Source organism: Periophthalmus magnuspinnatus, chromosome 7 (genome assembly GCF_009829125.3).
Source record: "Periophthalmus magnuspinnatus isolate fPerMag1 chromosome 7, fPerMag1.2.pri, whole genome shotgun sequence".
NCBI classification, from domain to species: domain Eukaryota; kingdom Metazoa; phylum Chordata; class Actinopteri; order Gobiiformes; family Gobiidae; genus Periophthalmus; species Periophthalmus magnuspinnatus.
The window spans coordinates 31,818,368-31,841,734 of NC_047132.1; the positions used below are offsets into that span (position 1 = coordinate 31,818,368).

The following is a 23,367-nucleotide window of genomic DNA, read 5'->3' on the forward strand; positions in this document are numbered from 1 at the left end:
TTGTTGTTTGTTGTTGTTGGTTGTTGTTGTTTGTTGTTGTTTGTTGTTGTTGTTTGTTGTTGTTTGTTGTTGTTGTTGGTTGTTGTATTACTATTATTATTGTTGTTATTATTATTATTCTCATCATTATTACTATTATCATTTCTACTACTATTATCATTGCAATATTAATTTTTTTATGTTTTAATTTTTTTTTAACTTATTATTTATTTTTTTCAAGCAATAAAAACATCTGTAATAATATCATAATGCCTTATTGCGGAACATTCTAGGCTAAGCAATAACACCTCCATACAGATGAGCAGGTGTTGGACCCTCCAGCTCCTTTAAGTGAGTCACGACACAGTTTAAAATCACACTGTTATTTATTTTTAAACTGACTTTCACCAGAATATTTTTTTTCTATTTTGGATCTACAAAGTCCATTTCTCTCACGAATCAAAAAAGTGAGTCAAACGATGACCACAGAGTCCAAACGGAGTCTTGAGTAACACCCAGGCGTCTATTTCTGTCAACGTGTCAGGATGAACGCTCCGGCTACGACACATGAGTCTCATGCAATCAACCAAGCAAACAAAATTATGGATCGAAAGCCAATCCATTTTCATCATCATTAAGTTTTGAACGTTTTACTAGTTTATGTTTCATTCATAACTTGGCCCCAGAACCACTCAGTACATTTATACAAAGACTAAACAGCACCAGAGCGACAAGAGGCACCGTAAACACCATAATATCCCACAACGCAGAACCTCTTTTGGACAGTCCGCCTTTTCATATCAGAGCTGCAAACTGTGGAACTCACTGCCCACTGAAATAAAAAACATCAGTTGAAAATGTTCACCTCTAGGGTTAAGAACTGGCTGAAAATGAGTCAAAACTGTCCCCACTTGTAAATAGGTCGTATGACAGTTGGTGAGTGAGAGAACGTGTGAGTGTTGAATGTATTTTTGGGCACTGATGTAACTATTTTAAGGGGCAGGTGTTTTAATATACTTTGCATATTGGTGAATTGTGGAGAAGCCCAACCAGGGACGGGAGTTGAGAATGAGCTAAAAAAACTCTATATGCATCACATCAGCTGCAATGTTCATGTTGTAACTATGTCAGATTGCATTGTCCCTGTCAAATAAATATATAAATAAATAAATAAATAAAATGTTTTGTTTTGTTTTTTCACATTAAAACCCTGAAACGACCTCGACCGAAACACAAACAGCTTCAGTGACGTGTTTCTTGTCCCTGCGTGACTTTTTAACATCATTTATTCAGCGAGGATAAAAAAAAAAAAGAACTCGGAAATTGTAAAGGAAATTGTTATCATTGTGCTACATCACCGCACACCCACAATGCACCGGGGCGGCTCTGTCATATGTGTGTAACAGACCGGCGAGTGTCGTGACAGCACAACACACACACATTCTGTCGTGTTGTGTGTTGTCACAGTTCAGATTACACGGGTTTGACGTGTGTCGTTTAAATAGATTCAGAACAGCGCCAACTTCAGAGAAATTTGTTTTTAGAAATGATGAAGTGTCTTGCCCAAGGACACAACAACGGCAGTCATCTGTGGGAGAGCGGGACTGGAACCGGCAACCTTCTGATCAATGGACAACAGCACAAACACTTCAGGGCTAGAACATATTTATCAGTGCTTCATTATGACTCTGAGATAAGTGACTCTTGTGTTTTAAATATTGTTGTATGTACAAAAAAAAATCTGAATTTGTGTAATAAACAATAAAATAAAATAGTGGAATACACTGTAAGACATGGGGCGACTGCGGCTCAGTTGGTAAAGTGTTTGCGACCGATTCAAAGTCGGACATCACTGGTAGAGCGGTCGGATCCACAGGTTGGTGGTGCGACTCCAGTTCCCATAGATGAATGCTGCTGTTGTGTCCTTGGGCAAGACACTTAACCCCCTGTGTCTGTGTGCACTGGTGTGTGAATGTGTGAGTAGTTCCTTGATGTAAAACGCCTTATAAAAATTTACCATTTGAACAATACATGTAATATAAAATTATTATTATTATTATTATTATAATTCTTACTATTATCATTATTATTATTATTATCATTATTATTTTTATTATTATTAGTAGTAGTAGTAGTAGCAATAGTAGTAGTAGTAGTGTTTTAGTAGTTATTTTTATTATTGTTGTTATTCTTATTATTTAGTATTATTATTATTGTTATTATCATTATTATTATTATCATCATCATCATCATCATCATCATCATTATTATTATTATTATTATTATTCTTACTATTATCATTATTATTATTATTTTTATTAGTAGCAATAGTAGTAGCAATAGTAGTAGTAGCAGCAGTAGTAGTAGTAGTAGCAGCAGTAGTAGTAGTAATAGCAGCAGTAGTAGTAGTAGCAATAGTAGTAGTAGTAGTAGTAGTAGTAGTAGCAGTAGTAGCAGCAGTAGTAGTAGTAGCAATAGTAGTAGTAGTAGTAGTAGTAGTAGCAGCAGTAGTAGTAGTAGTAGCAATAGTAGTAGTAGTAGTAGCAATAGTAGTAGTAGTAGTAGTAGTAGTAGTAGTGTCATTATTATTATTTTTATTATTGTTGTTGTTATTATTATTATTATTATTATTATTATTATTTATTTTATTTTTTTAATTATTATTATTATTGGCTCAGTTAATTTAATTCTCACATATTTACTATTTAACTTCACTAACCTCTCTGAGTCTTATTCGTTCAAACATGAGCCACAAACATCATCCTGACATTTTGAGAACTTTTCCCCCTTTAACAGAAGCACATGTTTGTTTTAAATAGTTAATCACTACGGCAACAGCGCTAACATCCCACCCTTCTGAAGCCCGCAGATCCAGCCCGCGAGCCGATCCGTCTTAAGCCCCTCTGTTCCCCGCTGACCCCCGCGTCCCCGTCACTTGGTACAGGCCACGATAATGCCGTAGTCCGGTCTCCCGTCGATCCCTCTCCCCCTGCTGCACACGCACACACAACCCCCACCGCTACTCCGACCGAGAGAGACAGTCACAACAGAGCGACCCGACTGAGATGACGGCGTGAAGCAAACCTCGAAAGAACTGCGAGGAGGAGGAGAAGAAGAAGAAGAAGAAGAAGAAGAAGAAGAAGAAGAAGAAGAAGAGGAGGAGGAGGAGCAGAGCCAGGTCCAAAAAGATCTCGCACGATTCCCTGAAGATCAGCGCCTCCCGTTTATGTCTGGATGTGTCGGGACTCCAGATGACCAACCACTGCGGTCAGCTCCAGCGTCCCACCGCGGACCCGTGAACACGACTCCGAAGAGAACCGCGCGAGAACCCGAGCATCATGTCGTCCGCCGCGTCGGCCAATCACAACAAGCGTCTGGCAGGTGAGCCGCGAAGTCGTTTCACGTTTTGACACGGGTTTTAACGCTGGATTTTAAGATATAGCTCGTAATTTGATGTAAAAGCGAATGCGAAATTGACAAAAAACTAGTCTACTTTAACTTTTACGTAACAAACCGAGCCGTGTCTGTCCATTGTAATCCACTGTAGTTACGTAATTCATTGGCTGATACTGAAAGCGTGTCTCCAAGTGGATTAATTAACCTCAAAATCTAAAAATCTCAAACAAACTCCGACGTTTTAAAGCGGCCGGAATAGTCCACTTCCTGATTAAACCTTGGTAAGAAGCGAGGTAATGACATTGAAGGGATAAGCACCACTTCTTAGCCAATGGAAGGTCTTTACATAGAACCTGTTAAGACGCGCTAAGTGCTACCTGCTAACGGCGCCTCATGACCTCACGTGGAAGTAAACAAAGAGCAGAAGAAGAAGAAGCTGAAGTGATTTAAACGGCATTAAAGTACATTCGGTTTGATGAAATAAGGAGCCGGGCTGAGGTCATGTCTGCGTTTAGCCCTGAGTGCACAGGCCTTAATAGTTTTGGAAACGGGGAATGGCTTGGGAATACGCTAATCTCATCACGTTTGGGAAAGGAAGGGGGGCGGCGGCGGACGGACCGGGCTCGTATCGTATAGACATTTTAGACGTAACATTATGCACGGTCGTTACAGCTCTGACACTGCTGAGGCGTTTTGAGTCAGCGATGGGATTCTGACCCAAAAGAACGGCTCATTTAAGGCGTAATGCGCAGCTCCATTAAAACAGCTATGGTCAGTCGTTTTTTTTTCGTGCCGGGAGTAAATCTACGACGTTATTACGACGCTGAAAAAAAGGCTCCAACAACAAGAGAAATTAACTGTTATTGATTAGTTATTAAAAAGTGTGCAACAAATTTAGAGAGTGACTACTATCTGAACCATGGACTGTTTATATAATTGGACATACAGTCGCTAACCTGCTAGCTACCACGTTCCAAACAGGAAGTGATCATGTGCGCGCTTCCGGCTCAACTCTGGCTCCGATTCACTTTCTATTGCAAAATTGTGTCTCCTCTCTCTGTAACTGCTGCTGTCAAACTCGTCATTTTGGTCTTAAATGTTTGTATGAACCTGCGCTACATGATCTTGGGTTTTTTAATTTAGCTAATTGTCCAGAATTCCAGTCTAGAAAATTGTTGTAGAAATCCAGACTTCTACCTATGATGCAACAATCCAGGGAAAATGGAACTAGAGTATTTGTATTAACCCGCTCTACATGATCCTGTTTTTTTTATTTCACTATTGTGTCTGTAAATCAACATATGAACATTAAAAACAGACGAATTAGGCGTCTTGTTTCCCCGAGGTCACTCCCGCTAGCGTTAGCAACAGGTTTGATTGACAGCGTTGCTAAGCGCCTGCTCCCTGCTAAACCAGCGGTGTGGGCGGGAAAGGGCGTTACCATTAACAGCCTCGCTCCAGATTGGCTCTTTGGTTGCTATGATACTCGTGGTCGGAATTTCAAATGCGAAGTTCGTCGCTGTAATTGCTCGCCTGGTGTCAGATATCGGTTCCAAATATCGGTTCTGAGACTATCGATACATCCATCCATTTTCTTCCTCTTATCTGTACTGGGGTCGCAGTCGAAACAGGGACTCCCAGACTTCCCTCACCCCAGACACATCCTCCATTTCTCTTTTATCAAGTCGTTTTAGATGAATTTTGTGATTTAAAATGTGTAAATTATAACAGAATGATCCACAGAGGTGAGAACCATAGAGACACAAGCACAACACGGCTGACGTAAGATCGATTCAGGCTCAGTCTCTACTTAATAAAGACGTTAAGAGGAGTTATGGTTTTAATTTGTAAAAACAGTTACTGAGCCAGATTTAGGTCTTTGTTTACACTTTCTTAAGACTAATTCAAGTATAGTTATTATAAAGTGTTATAAAATAGAGATACACCAATGTAACAGTGTAACGGTCGATATATCTGGCCGATATTTGCCCTTTTCAGTGCATTAGAGATCAGCCTTAAATCTAAAGACTGATGTTTTGTTTGGGTTGATCAGCCACTTAAAAAAAATGCAGACAGATTTATTTGAAGGACACAGCAGTAAACACAAAAACTGCTCGAGTACGCAGTTTGTTTTGAAATAAGTCTGTGGACGTGAGTTTAATGTGGGCGGAGCTTATCGCCCATTGGCTCATATCGATTCTGAACAATCGGTATCGACATTGGCCATGAAAAACCCATATACTGTGTTTTCCGGAGTATAAATCGCACGGGAGTATAAGTTGTACTAGAGTATAAGTCGTACTAGAGTATAAATCGTACTAGAGTATAAGTCGCATTGAAGAATAAGTCGCACTGAAGTATAAGTCGCACTGAAGTATAAGTCGTACTGAAGTATAAGTCGTACTAGAGCAGACGTGTCAAACACATTTTCACTGAGGGCCACATTAGCAAAATGGCTGCTCTCAAAGGGCCAAATGTAAAACAAACCTAACTCATTTTTTTACTTGTTAATTAACTGTTTCTGTATTTATTACTTGTTCAAGTTACTATTGCAAAGGCATTTGTCTGGATGTAAAAATATGTCTCTGTAACTGTATAAACTCCTGATAAACTGAGATTTTAAGACCATCATACCTTTTAATTTACCCTGTCGAGGGCCACATAAAATGATGTGGAGGACCACATTTTGCCCGTGGGCCTCTAGTACACACATGTGTACTAGAGTATAAGTCACACTGAAGAATAAGTCGTACTAGAGTATAAGTCGTACCAGCCAAAAAATGCATAATAATGAAGAAAAAAACATATTTCACATATAAATGCGTCTGAGTATAAGTCGTATAAGTGCGTCTTATCGTCCTGAAAATACTGTACTTAATGTTGCAGCTCTGAACCACAACTACAGAGTGGATGTTTGGTGGATGTTTGGTGGATGTTTGGTGGATGTTGGGTGGATGTTGGGTGGATGTTTGGTGGATGTTGGGTGGATGTTTGGTGGATGTTTGGCGGATGTTTGGTGGATGTTTGGTGGATGTTTGGTGGATGTTGGGTGGATGTTTGGTGGATGTTTGGTGGATGTTTGGTGGATGTTGGGTGGATGTTTGGTGGATGTTGGGTGGATGTTTGGTGGATGTTTGGCGGATGTTTGGTGGATGTTTGGTGGATGTTTGGTGGATGTTGGGTGGATGTTTGGTGGATGTTTGGTGGATGTTTGGCGGATGTTTGGTGGATGTTTGGTGGATGTTGGGTGGATGTTTGGTGGATGTTGGGTGGATGTTTGGTGGATGTTTAAGCAGCTTCTGGACTTTGTGCATAACCTTTGATAAGTCGCCGTTACACGGAGCCAGCGCGGCGTCTTGTCTGTGCTGTGTTTTCTGAGCCTGGGGGAGCTGCCGCCGTGATGCAGATCTTACTCATAAATGATTTATACCTGATGGGGTGTTATGGCGGCTCGGGCCAGAGGAGCGGCGCGTCCCGTTCGTCTCTGTAAATAACACCGGGTCAGACCTAAAGATGATGAGCTGTAAACTGCTGAGAGGTGCCAATCCCGAGGGGAATTAGACGAGGAGCGAGGAGACAGATGGTTTGTCGAACGCCGGCGCCGCCTCCAAAACAACAGCCTAAGCAGCGCCTTTTCACCCCGCGGCTACTCGCTCTCAATACAAAACCAAAGACGATCATGAGACTTCTCTGCCCGGGCCACGAGAGGATTGAGCGAGAAGCCTCATGACTGTTCAGTTCAACAGGGTCATTTTTAACCCCCCCCCCCCCGATATTTCAGAGTAGATCAAGAACACGCCACGACACGGGGGACGGAGCGATGGACACACACGTCTAATGGCACAAACACTCACTCTGAGGGGGAGAGAGGGGGAGAGGAAGAGGGGGAGAGGAGCACTCTGAGGAAGAGGGGGAGCGAGGAGGAGAGAGAGAGGAAGAGAGAGGGGGAGAGAGAGAGGAAGAGAGAGGCGGAGAGAGAGGAAGATAGAGGGGGAGAGAGAGGAAGAGCGAGGGGGAGAGAGTGAGGAAGAAAGAGTGGGAGAGAGGGAGAGGGGCACTCTGCTGAAGAGGGGGAGAGAGGGGAAAGAGGGAGAGAGGGGAGAGAGAAGGGAAAGAGGGAGAGGAAGAGAGAGGGGGAGAGAGGCACTCTACTGAAGAGGAGGAGAGAGGGAGAGAGAGGGAGAGGAAGAGAGAGGGAGAGGGGCACTCTGCTGAAGAGGAGGAGAGAGGGGAGAGAGGGAGGGAGGGAGAGGAAGAGAGGAGAGAGGGAGAGGAGGAGTCTGCTGAAGAGGGAGAGGGAGGGGTAAAGAGGGAGAGAGAGTGGAGATGGGGAGAAATGGGAGTGAGGGAGAGGGGGAGAGAGGGAGAGGGGCACTCTGCTGAATTATTCTGTTCTGGAAGAGGTATTGACAGAGCGGAGGAGAGAGGGAGGGGAGAAAGAGAGAGGGGGAGAGGGGATGAAAGGAGGGAGGGAGAGAGGAGGGAGATGGGGAGATGGAGAGAGGGGGAAGAGGGAAAGGGAAAGAGGGGGAGGGAGAGAGGAGGGGGAGCACTCTGTTGAATTATTCTGTTCTGGAGGAGGTATTGACAGGACAGGAAGAGGGAGAAAGGGGAGGAGGGGAGAGGAGGACAGGGAGAGAGGAAGATGGGAGAGGAAGAGAGGAGGAGAGGAGGAGGAGAGGGTGAGAGGAAGCCTGGAGGCAGGGATGTGATTTGTGGTGGTTATAAACATTAGAGGGGGCGGGTCATGTGCTCAGGCTCAGCTTCACCTTTGACCTCACACAGCACAGAACATGGAGCAAATATAAAGTGTTTCCAATTATTCTGGATGATCTTGTTGTAGTTGTTGTTGTAGTTGTAGTTGTAGTTGTTGTTGTTGTTGTTGTATTATTGTTGTAAAGCAAAAATAAGAGTTGCATGAGACTGAAGCTTCGATAAAACACTATAATGACCTCCATATTGTCACGTTATTTAAGGCCTGGAAATATTATGATCTAATTGTGTCTGATGTCTGTGGCTATCTGCTATTTTTAGTTATACAGTGAGAGCCCAGTGAGAGCCCAATGAGAACCAAACGAGAGCCTAATGAGCGTCCAATGAGACCCCAATGAGAGCCTAATAAGACCCCAACGAGAGCCCAATGAAACCCCAATGAGAGCGCAATGAGACCCCAGTAAGAGCCCAATGAGAGCCTAATGAGAGCCCAATGAGGACCCCAGTGAGACCCCAATGAAACCCCAGTGAGAGCCCAATGAGAGCCTAATGAGAGCCCATATTCACCCCTGCTAGCCTCGATGACCTTCTTTTGTCTGAACGCTGTGGTTGACGTCTCTCTCTTACTCCACCTCGTCTCTAGGGGGCAGCAGAGGCTGGTGTGGATCAACTCAGAGCAAAGAAGACGGGTTCAATCAGGAGCCTTTGTCCTGGAGTCTGATGCCCCCTACAGGAGCAATTCTCCAAAACTAAATGCATGTAAAGATCATGTACAGGCAGTGATGGGAAGAACAAATTTAGTTACAGAATACTGAATACCTGATAGTCCAGAGTACTGCATTCTGTGTACTGTGAATACTTTTACATCGAGTCCCATTTAAATGAGTAAAGACGTAGTTTAGGATTAAAAACAGGTTTATGTTTGTTTTGCATTTCCATCACTGACTCTGTTTCTGTTTCTCTACTTTTCTCTGTCATTATGTGCGATTTGAAGCCAAGAAAAACAACATATTTCTTTGATTTTCGTAAAGTAACTGTGTTCAGAAACCACCGGATGGAAAAGTAACTGTTTTCCTCTATTCTCCTGAGTATTTGGCTGTTGTACAAAAGCCCAAACACCACCCCAAACTTCATCTTTAGGCTTTGGCAAAGACTAAAAACTGTTATTGTAAAGTTTGGAAAATAAACGCAGCAAAAGGTTTATAGTGAAATGAAATGGAGGGATAAAAGATTCGCCGAAACGGGTTCAGAAATAACAGAAATAATCCGGGGAGAGGCTGGTGCCGCTGTCGGGAAAGAAACAACAAGACGGAGGAAGGATCAGTGTTTGAACGTGACCTGCTCTCGGCTCCTAAAGGTTTAATAATGTCCCCAGAGTCTCCCGGTGTGGGTCAAATGCGCAGCGAACCCTAAACTGGAGAAGACAGAAGACACGACCAGAGGTGACGATAGTTCAGGGTTGTCGCCGCGGTTACACAAGAGTCCCAGAAAAAAGAAATACAGAGAATGCAGCGTTCTGTCCAAGTGGCGGACGTGTCTTTCTCGCATTTTGAAATGTTTAACTCTGGAAAAAATGATGCGTTTTTAAGTTTTTATGTGTTTAAAAATTCTAAAAAAAAAATTAAAAAAAATTGAAAAAATCAGCAGATGTATGTTCAAGTCTCAGGTTTGTTAAAATTCTGAGGGAAAAATTCACTGTGAAAAAGATCTGAGATGACAAGACACGAGCAATCGATCATGAGACTGAGGAGCGCTGTTTCCTATTGGTCTTTGTCTGCTGTGGGCGGGGCTTATACTTAAAGGAATCATGGTCAGGCTCATTTTGTACAGTACAGAATGTGTTCAGACAAATTTACATAAACGTTGGATCTCAGTGTGACTCTGAAGTGCTGTACGTTTGCGATTTGTTTTCTCCCCGACAAAACCCACAATGTCGATGAAACGTTCAAAAAGACGCCTACGAAGGTTTGAACTTTGAGAGAGTTTAAACGAGAGAGAAATGTGAGAAAATGTTAACGCCTGTGTGAGAAAAGTGTATAAAGTGTGTGGTGAGGGGTTTTACAGAGAAACTGAACAGCTGCTCCATAAGAGAACGTCGTGTGTGTGTGTGTCTGTGTGTGTGTCGGGGTGTGTGTCGGGGTGTGTGTCTGTGTGTGTCTTTGTGTGTGTCTGTGTCTGAGTGTGTGTCTGTGTGTGTGTCTGAGTGTGTGTCTGTGTGTGTGTCTTTGTGTGTGTCTGTGTCTGAGTGTGTGTCTGTGTGTGTGTCTGAGTGTGTGTCTGTGTGTGTGTCTGAGTGTGTGTCGGGGTGTGTCTTTGTGTGTGTCTGTGTGTGTCTTTGTGTCTGTGTGTGTGTCTGAGTGTGTGTTTGTGTGTGTGTATGTCTGTGTGTGTCTGTGTGTGTCTTTGTGTGTGTCTTTGTGTGTGTGTCTTTGTGTGTCGGGGTGTGCCTGTGTGTGTCTGTGTGTGTGTCTTTGTGTGTGTGTGTCTGTGTCTGTCTTTGTGTGTGTCTGTATGTGTGTGTGTGTCTGTCTTTGTGTGTGTCTGTATGTGTGTGTGTGTCTGTCTTTGTGTGTGTCTGTGTGTGTGTCTGTGTGTTTGTGTCTTTGTGGGTGTGTGTGTGTATATATATATGGGTGGGGGTGGGGGTGTGTGTGTGTGTGTGTGTATGTCTGTGGGGGTGGGTGTGTGTGTCTGTGTGTATGTGTGTGTGTCTTGGGGTGTGTGGGGGGGTGTGTCTGTGTGTGTGTGTGTCTGTGTGTGTCTGTGTGTATGTCTGTGTCTTTGCGTGTGTGTGTGTGTCTGTGTGTGTGTATGTCTGTGTGTGTGTCTGAGTAAGTGCGTGGGCTCAAGTGTCCAGTGGCTCTTCTGAAGGCACAAGTGCAGTTTGACTTTTACAGAACGAGACAAAGAGAAAGAAGAAAAGAGAGAAGAGAGGAGAGGGAAAGAGAGGAGAGAGAGAGGAAAGAGAGAGGAGAGAGAGAGAGAGGGAGAGAGAGAGAGAAGCTGAGTGTCCTGAGGCAGCAGACAGAAGTGTTTATGTAAGCTGTGTTTTATCATCAGCACCTTTTTCCACAGACTCTTCCGTGGGGGGTTTTCACTACAGAGGACAGTAAGTGTGACGTGTCAGATCTGTGGAGACGGACGAGACGACGCTATAGAAAAACACGTGGCCGTACACACGTTTAGAGCCGTGAATAATGTGACGGCGGCAGCGGCGACACATATTTATGGAGCTGCTGACGTCTGCATTTAAAGACTCAGGGACAGAGGCTGAGGTGGAGCTGCGTCTGTGAGGGGCAGCCACAAGAGCAGTTTACACAATTACATAACACGTCACACCGTATATATGTATATCACTGTGTACCAAGACTTACCAAGATATATGTACATAAAACCACAGGCCAAACATGCAGGTTTATATTTGGCGTCTTTGATAAATGACAATATTAAATTTACTCCGGACACAAAAGCCCAAACCAGGACTATTCCCAAAATTAAAGAAATAAAAAAGTGATAATGAGTCACAGAAGTTTCTCTCCTTCCTCAACGATTCTGTAAAACGTGACTCAGTGAACTCTTACTGTACTGCATTAAACTGAGCCAAAAAACACAAACTGTAAATCACTTTAAACTCACTCTGAAACTTTTGTCCAGTTACAGAAGAGACTTTTTTTTTTGCTCTGGATCAAACCTGGACTTGTTTCAAACACATTACAAACAAAAACAGAAACAGTTCCCCACAAAAGCAAAGTGCACAAGATGAATTTAGACAACTGAAGTGCGACATAATTTGGTCACGTTCGGCGGGCCGGATGTGGCCCCCGGGCCGTAGTTTGCCCGTCCCTGTTCTAATGTTTAATGAGGAAAAAGTTTAAATTCAACAGAATCATCAGAGACACAGGGACATGAGCCAGTGTCAGTGTACAACAACACCCACAGGGACACACAGCTGTTACGCAACACACAACACACATACACACACTACACACATACACGCAACATACAACACACATACATGCAATATACATACACAAACAACACATAACACATACACACACTATACATGTACACACACACACACATACATGTCAAAGGCAACACAGAAAAACACACATTACACACATACATGCAACAGGCAACACACATACACACAACACATGCCACACACACACACACACACACACACACACACGCCCCAGTGCACTCACACAGTGTGACTCTTCAGGTCACATGACGTCACCTTGAGTCTGTGAAATGTGACATTAAATAAAGAGACAGAGTCTGTTCAGTCTGTGTCTTTCTCCTAAACGTCGCCTTTTCTCTTTGATTTTTTATCAAATTTAACCAATTTTATTTTTAAGTGTGAAATATATTGAGCATTTTAGCTGGAAATTTCAAGCTGGAGTTCGTCACTGAGAAAAAGGCTCGATATGTGACACCAGTTTAAACTCCATAATCTTTGCTTAATAAAAACATAATGTTTTATAGTTAAATGTCATTTTCAAAAGGAGATGTAAATATTTCCTGATTTGACTTTGTCGTCTTACAGTAGTTCAAATATAAATCACCATATAAAACATTTAAGGAAATTCCATTTGAATATTTTTTTGAAGTATCGATGCTTCTTCAAATGAGTATTTAATTTTGATGCTGGTTTAATTATTTGAGTATGAAGTTTTGACAATACGAGTAAAAACCTGCTGCCAGTTCATTTTCATTAAAGGTCCTGTATTATGTAAAACTGACTCTTGCAGCTTTAAACCAGGTTCTAACGCTGTTATCTCCTGGAGTTGTGTTTTGTTTCATTCACATCTTTGAGTGACACTTTATTATTAGTCTGTAACATCTACAAAACTCAAAACGCTCTGTTCCACCTTGTGATGTCATCAAGTGGTAGTTTTCAAGTTAACAGATCCTTTTACCTTTAGTTCAGCAGATTTGCGATTCCAGGGCTGAAATCCAAATGATTCTAGGGAAGGAATTTAAAAACACAGTGGAGCACTTCCTGTTTTACCACATGATGACATCACAAGGTGGAACGGAGTGTTTTTTTCAGTTTGAGAGAAGAACCTAAATATGCAGGTTTGTTTGTGCGTTAAACATGTGTGAATGAAACAAAACACAACTCCAGGTCTGTTTGTGACGAGGAAACGACATTAGAACAGATCAGAGAATAGTGTGATATGGTAATAATATTATTATTATTATTTTATTTTTTTCTATATCTATATTCTCTATATCCTTTTTTCTCACTCACGAATTATGAGTACTAGCACTCTCCTCTGCCATCTCCACCTTGCCCCCCTCCAAAATTACAAGAATGTCACCCCCCCCAACTGTAAATCACTGTTTACGTCTACAAACCATGTTACGTCTTGGTATGTCTTGTATGTCTTCGCACTACTTGTTTATGTATGATTACTATGTTTGTATGTCTTGCATTAAAAAAAATAAAAATAAATAAATTGTGTAATATGGGCCCTTTAACAGTAAGATTGTGCAAATCATCATCATTATTATTATTATTATTATTATTATTATTATTATTATTATTATTATTATTATTTATTTATTTACTTATTTATTTAATTTTATTTATTTTTTTAAATTCCCAAAACACATTTCAAATTTGCACATTTTTCTCACCTATAATTCCTGTCATTTTACCAATGCAATCACAAAACAAACCACTAGAGGGCGGAATAGCATTTTAGGTTGAGCAAAAACCAAGGAAAAATGCTGTTTGAAAAATACAAAAAAAACCCCATTTAGCATCATTTCCAAATACTTACAACAATATAAAACCTTAATAATTCTTGTTAGTATAATTAGGGCTTGTTCATTTTGGTACAGAAACTTGGCAATCTGATCTGGGAACTCACAGAGAAGCACTGAGCCTGCAGCAGATCAGGAATGGACTTGCAGGGGGGGGGGGGGGGAAAGGATTCTTGGGAAATTTGTGAGGTTTTCCCATTGGCAGCGTGACCATAAATGTCTGTGCATATTTAACATAACTCGTAAATGACCCAGAAACATGGGCACTAACCGTTTAACTGTGTTTTCTTTTTCCAGCAGAGACAGAAAACTCCCAGCGTCACCTTGACAACGACTCACGCCAACAGATGAAGCTCCGAGACAGACAGCGCTTCTTCGAGGAGGTTTATCAGCACGACGTAGACAACCACCTGCCCTCCAGCCATCTGCACATCGACTGCAGGAAACGTGAGAGAAACAAGGAGAAAATGAAATAAAAATACTCCAATATGGTCCTGTCCTCGCACTGATGTCCACGAGAAATGATAAAAACACAATAATAAATGTCGAAATATAAAAAACACACACAGTCAGTCAAGAATGTGGACACACCCTCTCATTTAAAGTTTTTTTTTTTGGTGTTTTTTTTACTACTTTTACATTTTATATACACACAGAAGACATGAAATATATAGGGCAAGACGTATGGAATTATGTAGTCAAGAAAATTACATTAAATAAATAATAAAGGGAGGATACTTTGAGAATTTGAATCTAAAATATGTATAAAAATGTGAGTTAATTCACTTTTTTCTTTGCTACATAATCCCATATATCTTACTTTATATATTTGATGTTTTCTGTGTGTATATAAAATGCAGAAAGTAGTAAAAATATAGAAAAAAAAAACATTGAATGAGACGGTGTGTCCAAACTTTTGACTGGTCGTGTGTTTAATGTGTGATTAATATTTACTTTTTGATACTTTATGGCATCAAAATCAGTTTCACATTTGCAGTTTAACAGTTTAACCATTTTTCACTTTGAATTCACAAATATTTCCCAGATTGAAATATTCCGTGGTTACAAGTTTCTTAGTTCCAACCGAGAAAAAATAAAATAAATAAATAAAATAAATTTAAAAATACATAAAATAATTTTTAAAAACAATAAATACATAAAATAAATAAAAACTAAAATAAATAATAAGTAAATAAATACAATGAATACAATGAATAATACATAAATAAAAAAATAAATAAAACAAAATTTAAAAAAATCATTAATTAAATACAACATTAAATAAATTAAAAATAATAAATAATTTAAAAAACAGCTATATAACAGGACTAACATGTTTATTCTTTAGGTTTCACAGACTCACAGGGCTGTTTGTTGTAGTTAAACATAATCACACAACTATTATTTTTCACTGACTACAGAAATTAAAACGTAGAGCTAATGGTTGGCCGTGCGATTCCAGCTCCTACAGATGAATGTGGTTGTTGTATCCTTGGGCAAGACACTTAACCCCCCTCGCCCCCAGTGTCTGTGTGCACTGGTGTGTGAATGTGTGTGTGAATGTGTGTGTGAATGTGTGAGTGGTTCTTGTTGTAAAGTGCTTTGAGTGACTTAAAGGTGGAAAAGTCTTGTATAAAAACATGAGCATTTAGCGTGAAAACATGGATTTGACCTGTAATGCTAACGCTAAAGCTGTTTGCTACGTCGCTAGTCGCTCGTGTGAGTTGAGAGCGGCGTTTGTGCGACTCAGTGATGGAGACAGGGTTGTGTTTGCAGCTCCCATGGGCAGCATCTCGTCCATGGAGGTGAATGTGGACGTCCTGGAGCAGATGGATCTCATGGACATTTCGGACCAAGAGGCCCTGGACGTGTTCCTGAACTCCGGTTCCGGGCCAGAGGAGGCGCCGCTGACCCCCACGCTGCCAGGTACCATGGCTGCTCCCCACTGGGTCACTAAAATGTCCACGTGTCCACAACTATTTACTATTTACTCAGAAGAAATAAAAACAGCTTTTCTGAAAATAAACAAGGCAAAACCATTCTAACTTTGAGCCTGATTCACAACAACCTCTCCCATCTCCTCCTCTCTCCTCCTCCTCCTCTGACCTTGTCCAGCTCTCTGTCCCTTCTCTTCTCTCCTCCTCCTCTCTCCACCTTTCAATCTCTGTTCCCTCTCCCCTTTCTCTCCACTCCCTCTCTACAGCTCTCTGTCATCTCTCCTCCTCTTTCTTTCTGCTCCTCCTCCTCTCCAGCTCTCTGTCCCTTCTCCTCTCTCTCTCCTCCTACTCCTTCTCCTCCTCTCTCTCTCCATCTCTGTTCTCTCTCCTCTCAGTTCTCTCTCCTCCTCTCTGTTCTCTCTCCTCCTCTCTGTTCTCTCTCCTCCTCTCTGTTCTCTCTCCTCCTCTCTCTCTCTCTGGTGGTCAGAGCCGTTCTCCGTTCTGCTCCTCAGCTCTGGACCTCCCTCCTCCTCTCTGCTCTCCATCTCTGCTCTCTCTCCTCCTCTCTGTTCTCTCCCCTCCTCTCTCTCTCCATCTCTGTTCTCTCTCCTCTCAGTTCTCTCTGCTCTCTCTCCTCCTCTCTCTCTGGAGGTTAGAGCCGTTCTCCGTTCTGCTCCTCAGCTCTGGACCTCCCTCCTCTCTCCATCTCTGTTCTCTCTCCTCTCAGTTCTCTCTTCTCCTCTCTGCTCTCTCTCCTCCTCTCTCCCTGGAGGTCAGAGCCGTTCTCCGTTCTCCTCCTCAGCTCTGGACCTCCCTCCTCTCGTCCTCCGCAGCACCGACTCTTTTCCTTTCTTCAAATCACGACTCAAAAACATCACCATCACTCGTTTTTATGTTTTAACTTGTTCTTTCCCGTGTCTCTAGTCGTTTTGAAAGTTCTGTTTGTCTCATTTTACCTTTTGTTGAAACAGTAAAAATAAAACAAACAGAACTAAGTGCACTTAATAGTTACATAATAAAACACAATCCAGCCTGAATTGAGCCATCTGTCAATAAAAACATTAGTGACTGTGACTAATAACAATTAACTTCCCATTAATCACAAGATGCAACTTTAATTGGTTTGGTCACATCGTAAATCAAAGTAATGAAAAACACAAAACGCAAAATGAGGGCGACAAATTGACTCTGGAGCTCTGGATTCTGTACGTACATGTTCTGTTCATTTTTCCCACAGACTTATCAAAAATTTCAGATAATTTAAGATTTCAAACCACAGACTGAGTAAAGAAGTGACCGTTTGCTCTGTCCATTTATATATAAAGTCAATGGCCATGTCCCAATTCGCCAAATGCACCGTTCGTTCAATGTGCCCTTCGATGTGCCGTTCGAAGTACACGCCCGATGAAGGGTACTCCTCCCTGTAACCGCCTTCGTGCTGAAATGGGACAAGGAGCAAACGTCAATCGCTGTCTGTGCACTTGTGGAAACTTTGTCCCAGGTGAGTAAGCGCCTATTCTCCCCCCTCAGACGGATAAATCCAACATCTGCTCGTCGCTCTCTAAAGACAAAAGAATATTCGTAAATAAGGACGAATCTTAAACATTACGACAGCTGCACTAATCTAAGAGATCACTGTAAACACAAATGAACAGGACGTCACGGAGAGTCGCCTCAGACAGATCTTTACTCACTTTTTTTATTTTTTTATTCAAGTTTTACATTAAAACAAAATATATAATGAGAAAAAAAACAAAAAACAAAATGTAAAATAATAAATAATGTAAAATGAAATAAATAAATAAAACAAAAATAAAACAAATTAAAGAGAAAAAATTAATAAATAAATAAAATAAAAATAAATAAGTAAATAAAAATAAAAGAGGGAGGAGGGCGGGGTTCAGGTAGCATATTCTACATTTGCATATTCACCTGTTTGTCAAAATACACCAAAAACACATCACGTTTTTCTAGTTGGACATATTTAATTATTTCACACAGTAGGTTCACGTAAATTGGAGTTTTTTTTGTCTCCAGTTCAAGATCTTTACTCACATTTTAACAGTTTCATGTCGTGCTGTTGTAGGTGACGTAAACCCGTACTTACATTTGAACGTGTATTGCGTAGTGTACTCCTTTTTGTCTCTTTTTGCGTAGGCGCGGTGCATGATGGGATATAGAGGTGCGTGAAGTCTGCTCAGATGCATAGTTCAGCTACGGTCGATCTCCGTGGAAACGCAAGGCACATTTTCGGCCACGCTCGTCGGGTGCGTGAAATGTGACCGCCCTTAAATGCACCGTTCGAACTGCGAATTTAAGGGCACGTCGGCGAATCGGGACATGGCCTTCGTTTCAAAGGGACTGCGGAGGCACGATCCATAACGTGGCTGTTTTGAGTCGGAAAAGCAGATTTAAAACTAAAGATTTGGTGAAATACTTTAATAATGAGTTTATAAAGTCACAGAAACAGATTTTAAATAAAAATATAAGTCTTGTGGTCATTCGTTTCCACAGAGCCGAGCAAACTTTTTATATGATTTTTTTTTTGTAAAGTCTATGGGACAAAGTGAATGAGAAATTTATTCAAAAATCTACCGTATCTGAACCTTACATGACACTTAAAGGGATATTCCTGTTTTATTTATGTATGATGTAAATACGTCAAAGAGCGAGCACAAAGGTCGAGGTTTTATCACTAAGTCACAGTCACAGGAAGCAACTTTTCTCATGTGACTGTTTTAAATTTGAAACGAGCCTGAACATGAATTAAAAAAAGTGATTGATTAGTAGATAAGCCAAGAGGTGACATATCTATAGTGAAGGGTGAGGAGTTCAAAAAAAAAAAAAACATGAAGTAGAGCCATGTTTTCAGAGACTAGTGAATCAAAAACTTCGACTTCTCAAGAATCACCAGTTCTCAAGAATCTCGGGCATGAAATATCTGTACTGTGATCAACGCTCGTACTTCTGTGGTACATTATCTTGTCTTATTAGATCTATTTGACGATGAGGAAGTGTCGTTTTAGTTTGTGACGGAAACAAAAACATCGACTTCTCAAGAATCGCCAGCTCAGCCCTCGGGCATGAAATATTTGTACGCACCTATTTCTACGGTATATTATCTTGTATATTATCTATTTTGCGACAGATTCGGCTCTTTTGAACGATTCCTTAGCATAGCAACGTCTGGAACCGGATCTCAGTTTTTAAAAGAAGCAAAGAAGAATCAAAAGAGAAGCAGAGAAGCAGAAAAAGCGACACAAGGGAGAGATTTGTGCACAGTTTAATTATTATTATCAGTATTATTATCGTAGAGCCAAGTTGTATTTAGATTTCTGCATAATTTAAAATAGTAAACACACTCCCGCTCTCAGTTTGAACCATTTTAAACACATCTGTCTGTGATTAGTTTGTTGTTAAAATGAGTTCACACTGGCTTCTATACAAATAAATGTTAACAGAGCCAGTGTTTTGAACGAATCCCATTAAAGAGCCGAAAATCCCGTCACTAGTATCATCACTGAGAACCCAACTGTTTCTCTTGTGCTCAAGCAGAAGCTGAGGATGAAGAGGAGGAGGATGAAGAGGCGGAGGTGGTGTACAGAGAGGGCGGCCCGCTGAAGCGTCCCGACGAGCCCAAGGGCCGGTCCAAAGTACGAATACTGTCCACGTCGTCCGGGTCCAGCGACACCAGCGGGGCGGACGCGGACACGCCCGTCATCCAATCGGACGACGAGGAGGTCCACGCCGACACGCTGCTCCTCACCTCCGCCCCCCAAAACAGAGACGAGGAGGAGAGCGAGGAAGAGGAGGAGCAGCGGCGCGCACCTGTATAATGAGAGTCTGAGAATATGAAGCCATTTCTTTGTCAAATGCAGTTCCCAGCATGAAACTGCAGAGATATTTGCATATTGTATCATTTAAATATAAAAAAAGAATCTATTTTATTATGACAGAAACAGGTTTGGTGAGTGGATGTGTCATTCTGTTCTGCGCTAACACGCTCGGGCTATACTCAAGTTTGTTTATCACTTGAATACTGCCAGAGGGAATGGCCACTCCTTTTTGTGTCTTAAAACGCCGTGCCAAACGCAGGACAGGGATAAGCCCAGAGACTCATTTGCATATTAACAATTTCACATCAATGTTTTGCAAAATTTTATATGAAAACTTTGAATTACAAAAGCTTTAAACCATTTTACATCACGCTGAAATATTAAAATGGATCTACATGAAATTTTGGGGGAAATAATGGTAATAGTAATTGTGTTAAATTATGAAAACTGTGCAAAATTTGTGTGAAACTCTGTCAATTTTGGATTTTAAAGGTGCATTGCGCAACTTTTCTACTGGTCTCCGTTGAGATGTCATTGCTTTGCCTGGAATGTTCCACTGTATGACATTACGTACCCAACATATCCATCCGGCGTTGACTCATTACGGGTTTTTGCATTGCTTAAAAATACAAAAATGCAATAATTCTGTCTGTGAAAAGGCACGCCTCTCCACGGATCTGAGCTGTAACGTAGCGTAGAGCTGTCACCTGCTCGTCTTCCTCGTGATAGACAGGTTTAATTTATACCGCGGAACATTCTGGACAAAGTTATAACATTTCCATACAGACAAGCAGATGACGAACCCTCCTCTAGAAATGTTCCACGGTGCACCTTTAAGTTTGAAATATGTTAAGAATTTAAATTTTGATTTTCCACGAAATGCGCATGGAGTTCAAAGAGTTCACGAGGAGTAGAAATGGTGAAAACGTTTTGAACAACCTGCTTCTATTTGTGTCTGTTCATCTCATAGACTGTTTATGTAAATGGGCGTAGCTAACCTGCTAGCGTTCTAAACAGGAAGTGATCATACGCGCGCTTTCTGCTCCATCGACTCTGGCTCCAATTCACTTTTCTATTGATAAACTGCTGTCAGACTCATCATTTTTGGTCTTAAATGCTCGTATTGACCCGCTCTACGTGATCCTGGGGTTTTTATTTCACTGTTGTGTCTGTAAATCAAAATATGAACATTAATAACAGACAAATCAGCGTTCTTTCCTAGCTTTAGCAACCGGTTTGATTGACAGCGTTGCTAAGGGCTCATTCTCTGGGGGGTAAGGGGCGTCAGCTTCAACAGCCTCACTCCTGATTGGCTCTTTAGTTGCACTGACACTCGAAGTCGGAATTCCAAATAAGGAACTCGACTCCAGATTAGCCGCTATAACTGCTAGCCTCGATGAGCTTCATTTTCACTTAGTCCGTTTGTTTTTACAGTTGTTTTTACAGTAACAAAAGACGGATTTGAACGCAACACTACGCAAATATCGAAAACATCTGATGTGAACAAACAGAGGTTTAGCTAAGCGGATGTACCAGTAGGTAAGAGGTTGTCGTACCTTTTTTTTTTAGAAGGTTTAGCAGAAAATCTCACTCATTTGGCATTAAAAACATTGAGGATTATTTAAGAACTGAGCCGAAACACATAAAGGCATCTTGGCTAAATCGCAATGGAAATTATATCATAGGTGACCTTTCGAAAATCCAACATAATTCCACGTAAATCCTCAGAAAACCGCGCTCTTTATGCGTCTCCGGGATACGCCTGAGGGTAGAGCTTACGTCACCTGTAGCTTGTATTTCTTCACACCGGCAGTTCTACGTCTGGAATGGCATTTAAACAGCGGTTGTAAAAACGGGCAGGTCTCAGGTGCCGTCTGAGCCCGCACGTACATATCAGCTCACGTTTTTACATAGGGGGAGAGCTGTTCGTCTGCAGGCGTTTGTGTGCATGCTGTTCTTCTCTAACGCATGCGAAAACCGAAACCCTATGACATAACTTTTCAAAACAGCTGAATCAAACCAGTCCCGCGTCGTGTGCTGTTAAGACGTACCTGTCAGACGTGCTATTGTAAGTATGAATTAATGAAAGCTTAAGGATTACTTTTACTGCAGTATAAGTACATAATCTGCGTGGAGCTTTGGGCGTGTGGTACGATTCAAAATGTACAGACAATGAACTGCGAGGGCTCTTAAAACAACACGACCTGCTCATCAGAAATATGCAAATAAAATGCTTTAAAACAGTTTGTTTGTTTCTATTTTATTGTGTCTGGAGTTTCCGCCCGTACTAGAAAGAGCTGAACCCATTCACCTTCACGGACTTTCCTCGCAGCTGTGTTTTTAGCTCAACAAGACGGATCACATACAAATATTTACCATGTGTTATACTCAAACGTTATCAGGTCTCGGATCATATCGGCAGTGGTATGTGCGAAATGATTGGGGCTAAGACAAAAAAAGGCAGAGGCTCAGGGGTCGGAGTGTTCGGTTCAAATGCAAGTTCAGACCAGTGCGTTCTGACTCTGGGATGTTTCAAACAGATTTCAGCTCTTTTTTTTTGTCCCAGTGTGAAACGGTGAGGGACTAGTAAAGGTCAAAATGAACAAAACTGCATGAAAATCAAACAGACAGATATTAATCTCGATCCAGTTTGTTGAAAGAGGAATAGAAATGATAAATGAATGAAAAGAATCAAATTAATCAGTGGCTGTTTTGCGATTGCTTCAAACTCGCAGCAGACGACACTAAGAAAACACTGCAAAGAAAACACTGCAAAGACGACACTACGCAGACGACACTACGCAGACGGCACTACTCAGACGACACTACGCAGACGACACTACGCAGACGGCACTACGCAGACGGCACTACTCAGACGACACTACTCAGACGACACTACGCAGACGACACTACGCAGACGACACTACGCAGACGAAACTACGCAGACGGCACTACTCAGACGACACTACGCAGACGAAACTACGCAGACGACACTACGCAGACGACACTACTCAGACGACACTACGCAGACGACACTACGCAGACGACACTACTCAGACGACACTACGCAGACGACACTACGCAGACGACACTACGCAGACGACACTACGCAGACGACACTACTCAGACGACACTACGCAGACGACACTACTCAGACGACACTACGCAGACGACACTACGCAGACGACACTACGCAGACGACACTACGCAGACGACACTAAGAAAACACTGCAAAGACGACACTACGCAGACGACACTACGCAGACGACACTACGCAGACAACACTACGCAGACGACACTACTCAGACGACACTACACAGACGACACTACTAAGACAACATCACCAAATCAACACTACCTAGATGACACTACTAAAGATACATTTTTTAAGGTGCCCAAAGTGCTTCACACAAAAGTCAACAAAAAACAGATATATCAAATACGACACATAGGCAAAGAACAAAAAACACCTGTATATTCTGTGCAGCTAGTATTAAATGCCAGGGAGAGAGGGTTTTCAGTCTAGTCTTAAACTGTCTTAAAGCCTGAGAGGATCTGACAGGCAGAGGGCGCTGTTCCAGGCCCTGGCACCTTTGGTCTTGAGTCTGGCTTTGGGTCAGCTGACCTCAGAGTTCTGAGTCAGAGTACAGGGCTGCAGTAACACCCTCAGATAAAGAGGACCCATAGAGCAAAGACAGAGGACCCATAGAGCGCAGACACAGGACCCATAC

At 41.8% G+C, this 23,367-nt stretch overlaps 1 protein-coding gene across 3 annotated transcripts; it reads left to right on the forward strand.

The window, feature by feature from the left end:
* Positions 1-3,105: 3,105 nt before the first annotated feature.
* Positions 3,106-21,813, forward strand: LOC129456382 (dysbindin-like). Of its 3 annotated transcripts, none has more exons than XM_055223019.1 (4): positions 3,106-3,360; positions 14,161-14,310; positions 15,640-15,789; positions 19,356-21,813. In XM_055223019.1, the coding sequence occupies exons 1-4, from the start codon at positions 3,318-3,320 to the stop codon at positions 19,634-19,636; spliced, it is 624 nt and encodes a 207-aa protein (XP_055078994.1). In that variant the 5' UTR covers positions 3,106-3,317; the 3' UTR covers positions 19,637-21,813. The 3 variants fall into 3 exon arrangements, with proteins under 3 accessions (XP_055078994.1, XP_055078996.1, XP_055078995.1); XM_055223021.1 differs by having other exon boundaries at positions 3,112-3,360; positions 19,371-19,940; XM_055223020.1 differs by having other exon boundaries at positions 3,112-3,360; positions 14,164-14,310; positions 19,356-19,940.
* Positions 21,814-23,367: the final 1,554 nt, after the last annotated feature.